This window comes from Mandrillus leucophaeus, unplaced genomic scaffold (genome assembly GCF_000951045.1).
Source record: "Mandrillus leucophaeus isolate KB7577 unplaced genomic scaffold, Mleu.le_1.0 Scaffold499, whole genome shotgun sequence".
NCBI lineage: Eukaryota > Metazoa > Chordata > Mammalia > Primates > Cercopithecidae > Mandrillus > Mandrillus leucophaeus.
In genome coordinates this window covers 1811691-1817690 of record NW_012105353.1, presented here as the reverse complement: position 1 = coordinate 1817690, position 6000 = coordinate 1811691, and the positions used below count along the sequence as shown (strand labels likewise).

The 6000-nt window shown below is 44.7% G+C and overlaps 1 protein-coding gene across 1 annotated transcript in view; it reads right to left on the bottom strand.

Annotated features, from left to right (window-relative positions):
- The window catches only part of PHKA2 (phosphorylase kinase, alpha 2 (liver)), a 90807-nt gene that overhangs the window by 41893 nt on the left and 42914 nt on the right, over nt 1–6000 (bottom strand). Inside the window, exons 8-11 of the mRNA XM_011995810.1 lie at nt 5386–5532; nt 3857–3910; nt 2815–2937; nt 265–360 (exon numbers count right to left, since the gene is read on the bottom strand). Of these exons, the coding sequence (XP_011851200.1) occupies nt 265–360; nt 2815–2937; nt 3857–3910; nt 5386–5532 (420 nt within the window). The remainder of the gene's footprint in view (nt 1–264; nt 361–2814; nt 2938–3856; nt 3911–5385; nt 5533–6000) is intronic.

Below are 6000 nucleotides of genomic sequence, written 5' to 3'. Positions count from 1 at the left end.
TTTTTAGTAGGGATGGAGTTTCGCCATGTCAGCCAGGCTGGTCTCAAACTCCTGACCACAAGTAATCCACCCACCTCAGCCTCTCAAAGTGCTGGGATTACAGGCGTGAGCCACCGTGCCCAGCCTACCTAAGGCTTCTGAAACCACGTTTGGAGAAAAAGTATTCATTAGATCGAAAAAGGGGATAAAGAATACCAACAGGCCAAGCAGTGAGTCACTTATTTCTAGATAAGCAGTGCAAAGGGCCCCCTGCCACTGGGTTACCTTGTTAGGCGGGACAGCGTAGAGTTCCGGCACCAGGCGGACCCCATTCTTGCCTCTGATGAGTATTCCCTCCAGGGCCTCTCGGTACTCTTGGACCTGGAAAACAGCCCCATCATCCATGGCAGGAAGGAGGTCTGGTCATGAATGCTGTAACAGCAGTGCAACATAGAAAAAAAGCTCTCATGGCAACAGATTAGAGTTCAGACACAGGGCAAATAAATGCACAAATACCCTCAGCTCCAGGAGTGCAGGAGGCCCACTTACAGTGTTAGGAGGAGCTAAACACGATCGGCTGTTCCTCTCAGGAGTGTGTCTAAGCTCAGCCCTGCCTGTCAGGCTTCCAGAAAGAGAGACAGAGCACCCATCATGCAGTAGCTGTTTCTTCCCCAAAATTCCTCTAGTAGTCATATCTACACCGTGTGTCAGATGTCCTTCATGTTCTGTCTTTAATCCATCATGTAATTATTTCATTCTTAACCCCTCATATATTTAAATTTTGTCTCAGCAACTGGATTATAAACTTCTTGTGGGGGAAGCTGTATCTTAAGCAGTGTATCCCATTTCCATCTCTTGGTAAGTTTTCTACTTAAGAGGCATTCATGACTATTCAGCCATAAGAAAAGAATAACATTCTGTCATTTGCAGTAACATGGATGGAATTGGAGGTCATTGTGTTAAGTGAAATAGGCCAGGCACAGAAAGATGCTGCATGTTCTCACTCATGTGTGGGCACTAAAAAAGTTGACTCCATATTAAAAATGTCATTGGGCAACAAGTGTGAGAGACAGCAAAGGTGTAGTAGGGCAGTAGATTTCACGAGGTTTAATCAACAAGATGCTGAACACAGTCATTTTCCTCTCCTGAGTTTTCTTCCCCCCATCATTGTTAAGCCTATTCACAATTGAAATTCTAAGTCAATTCTTTTGAGATCTTTCAATTCTGGGATAAAATGACAGAAAACCTAAGATAATCACTGAAGCCTAAGAGAAAGCATCAACAGTGGGGAAATATTAACATTTCCAGCTGACTGCTGGTTCTGAAGCCCCCCAGCATTCCTGAGGAGAGCTTTCAAGAGCTAAAATGGATCTCTGATTGCGTATCCCCACCCCCACCAAACGTGATCAGAACCAGTTGAAAAAATGGCAAAGCATCTGTGATGTCAGTCATCCATGTAAGCTTCACAAGGCCAGGTCAGTTCTGTTCAACGAAGTATGCTCAGGGCTCAGCACAGAGCATGGTACCAAGTAGAAGCTAAAGAGGCAGGTCTTGAACAAATGAGTGTTGCATCAGCAAATGTTTACTAGGCACAGGGACTATACCCGTGAACTGGAGAGAGAGATGGCCTCTACCAGGGTCCTTTGACAGGTAAGTGGGAGATACAACATAGTGTGACCCATGCTGTTATAGTTGTGGGGCGCAGGGGCACCTGCCCCAGCTTTTAGGGTCAGAGAAAGCTTTCTGAAACAAGACACACTTACATTGAACCAAGGGAAGGGGGAGGGGCAATTGGGGAAGAAAAGAATGTCCTAGGCCTTTGAGAAGAGAGGAGGGCACATGGCCTGTTTGAAGGACTGAAAGGACTTCAGTGTGCTTGGATCACAGAACTCAAGAAAGCAGCACTAAGAAATGAGGCTAAAGGGGTGAAAGCAGGGATCAGATCATATGGAACCCCACAAAACACACGAAGTGGTTTGCAAGCAAGCTTTCAAGCAAGGAAGTAGCATAACCTAATTTGCCTTTTAATAAGATCACTCTGGCATGGGTGAGAAGAATGGAAACAGCAGGGAGCCAGGCCAGAGGTTGAGATTCAAGTTAGGAGGCTGTTACGTGAAGTAAGATGTTATCCAAGAGCACCCCAAACTAGGGTTAAAGACAGCAAACCACTGGCTGATCTGGAAAGAACAACAGCAACAGCAAAACCTGTCTGTGATGGACTGTTCTTGCTAGACCCCGGTGAACCATGCCTCCTAGTACTCATGCCCTTGTCTAGTCCCCTCCCGCTTGAATATGGGATGGCCCTACCAACAGAATGTGATGAAAGTGACATTTTGTCAGTTCCGGGCCTAACACTTAAGGAAGCTTGGCAGCTTCTGCTTTTGTGTTCTGGGGGGGAAAACAACCAACATGTAAAACTAATGGCCCAGAGACTACACTATTGTGAGAAGCCCAAGCTAGCCATGTGGAGGAGAACCAAGGCCTCAGCCAACAGCACAGCTGAGCTCCCAGCATCAGCTGCTAGCCAGCATCAATTGTCCATGTGAGTGAGGCCATCTTGGAAATAGATTCTCCACTTCCATGGAACCATCCCAGCTGACAGCAGGTAAAGCAGACACAACCTGTCCCTGCTGGGTTCTGCCCAAATTGCAGAATCATGAGCAAATAAATAAAATAGCTGTTGCTTTAATTCACTCAGTTTTGGGAAAGTTTGCTGAGTGGGAACAGATAACTGAAACAGTGACCTAAATTCTTGCACAACCCTATGTTCTAATAATAATCAGTATACCAGTGAAATGAAAATAATTATCAACATAACATCCAGCATTTTCTCACCTGAACAGCATCACCACTGAAGACTCCATCTATTATAAAATATGTCCAAAACAAAGGCCACTCACATTCAATGTTTTCAAAGAGCTTGAGTTCAGCGGGATCATAATGCAGTCGATTAGGGTCCTAGAATCAAATAAGTCAAACTTTTAAAAGGTGATGTCAGAGTACATACATAATACCATCGTGCCTCACTGGGTTTTCCAAGCTTGTCTGATTTTTACAGCTTTGAGGTTGGCATGAGTAGGATTTTACTATAATGAGATGCTGTTTTTGGCAGTTTGCCATGGTAACATTTCAGAAACATACACAAGACTCCTTGGTAGTTTATTATATTAAAGCTTCCTATATCTCTAACAAAGAAATAGCAATATGTCTACCACCAAGTTTGGCAGATGATCTGATTTATATCATTATATTAGTCACTGTGGCAAAGAAACCCAAGGAGGAGGCCACAGTTGGTCTTTAAGAAAAATGTGTGAGCCACAGAACCAGTTGTCCTTGTCTACAAGCTGGTTTTATTTATTTTGAAAATTTTAAAGAAATTTTTATTTTTTTGAGACAAGGTCTCACTCTGTCACCCGGGCTGTAGTACAATGGTGTGATCTCTGCTCATTGAAGCCTTGACCTCCTGGGCTCAAGTGATCCTACCACCTCAGCCTCCTGAGGTGCTGGGACCACAGGTACATGCCATCACGCCTGTCTCACTAATTTTGTTTATTTTATTTTTTTGTAGAGACAAGGTCTCACTATGTTGCCCAGAATGGTCTCGAACTCCTGGGCTCAAGCAATCCTCCCTCCTCAGCCTCCCCAAGTGTTGCGATTACAGGCCACTGTACCTGGCCTATAAGCTGGTTTTAAATGGCCAGCTCACCGTCCCTACTGAAGATACTATTCTATTGCCTGGCTCCAGGCTTGCTGACTCCAAAATTAATACTTCCCTTTCCAATATTCCAACATATAATTATAATCAATAGAGGGAGAACACAGTGGCAATTTAGAGATGAAACAGTTGAGGAAGGATAAGAAACTATTTAAATACAACCTCTCTTGGAGTTTTATAACCATCTCGAAGGAAGCGACAGCATCCATAACGCCCCTAATAAGAGAAAGTGCATTCGATGAGCTCAGAGGAATTTTTTTGCCGTTTTAATTCAAGTCAGCCCTGCACCCTCTTTCCCATGAATCTTTTAGTAGTGAATTTTATACTAACTGTTCTTTGCTGTCAGTACAGTTATTAATATATTTAAGTAATAAGCAAAATCAATTCAGGTTTGATCGGTACTTGGAAGGGAACGCCAAAACATTCCATTGGAGTATCAGGGCTGCAAGAGTAATTACCAAGAGTTCAGTGAACAACCATGCCTTCATTCTGATTTACTGTATTACAGAGACCTAAAAGGACCCTATTTAGAAAAGCCACCAAGGCAGATACTTGGATTGGTTTGCTCCTACCTGCAAGATTGGAAAGCTAAAAGGACATTCCCCAGGCTCCTGGAAGTTAGGCTTTGGCTGCAGAGGAGGCTCTAAGGTCAGATGCACCTCCACAAAGGTTAGCAGAAACGGAGGGGGGTGGCTTCCTATGCTTAGGACTGTTGCTGCTGGTTTTGGGCTGCAGGCTCCAGGGTTCTGTCCCAGCTTCCTGGATGCTAAGAAAGGAGGGCAGGCGTAGCAGTCTCTTAATCTGAACCCCCTAATCCATAAATCGCAGCTTTGGGAGTCCATTCTCCAGTTCTGTAAGTATGTGGAAGCTGCTACAGCAGATGTGGCTCTCGCAAGGGTACTGGAAGCAACTATGTCCCTAGCCCTAGCGACCAGCACTGCACTGTCCTGGGAGTCATCCCAGGAGGCTCAGCCTAGAACCCGCTCTTCTTGTAAACACTTCATTCCCTGCATTCATTCCCTTCCTACTTCAACTACGTAAAGGGGTTCCCTTTTTCCCACTGAACCCTGACTGAGACAGCTGCTTTCTTTTGGGAATATGATTGGAGACATAGGGACTCCAAAGGACAAAAGCATTTTTCATGGAACCTAAATAGGACAATCAACCTGCAGATTTCAGCTTAGGGAAACTTACATTGTTTGATAATTTTACCGACAGTTTCAACTGGCTGGAGTATTTAATATTCTCAGTTTAGTGTATCATGGTTACTGCATTTCACCTCAAAACAGGGATTTTTTTAACCTGAAGGTAACTTTGGGATTGGCAAGTCCACTGAAATTGTGTGTAAAGTTTGAGGATATTGGGACATACGCATTTTTTTTTCTGGCAGTGACTCTATACACTGTCTGTGACCTCTAAAGGGTTAAGCAGCTCTGCCTTAGAAGTATGGTACTGGTACAAACTGGGGTTCAAAGGTGCCTGCTTGAGTGCCAGTTCTGCTACTCAAGGAGAGAACCAAGCCACTAAATCAGTCGGAGACTTTGTTTTCTTGCCTGTAGACTCAGCTATGAACACTTTATGCATCTGCTTAGCTAAATCAAGCAATTAACCTCATGGGGAACTGAGGCATGGGTGAGCTGCTCCATGTGCATCACACAGGACAGAAGGGCACCAGCATGGCTAATGCTTACCTGGAGCTTAGAAATAATTTCATTTTTGGTCACATTTACGAGGTTTACATCTTCCACTGCAAAGGCCGGGAAGGAAATAATGGAAAGAAGTCCAGCATCAATTTCTTTAGATGTCGATGCTCTTGGCAGCATGGAGAACAGAATAGACTGAATGAAAAACAAAGAGGTGGTTTAATCTGGAGATGCACTAATAGGCGCAGTATCTAGGGACCATGCGCTCAGCCCCAAGGGAACATTCAAATACGGTTGCCAATTTTGAGTAAAGCTTTGTCCTACCAACATGGCCCCTGCTGGCCAACCCTGTATACCCAGCCAATGATTCCTATTCCTCAGGCGAGAAGTCAGGGCTTGGGGAGAGCATGGTACCGTCTGGAGCCCGTGCTGCAAACTGCTTGTCTCCCTTCCTTCCGTGCAGTGATGACTTTGCCAGACCTTTAGGACATGTAGGGGAGGAACTATAGAGCCACCTGTGTCAGTAGGCTAAGGTGTCTTGGTTATGAAGACAGAGACCAGAAAAGAACACATACACGTGGCCAGCTTGGAGAAATGTCTGGCTTCTGTGGAATGTGACCAGTTGGACTGGGTGACCCAGAAACCACTTAAAGGAGGAGTCAA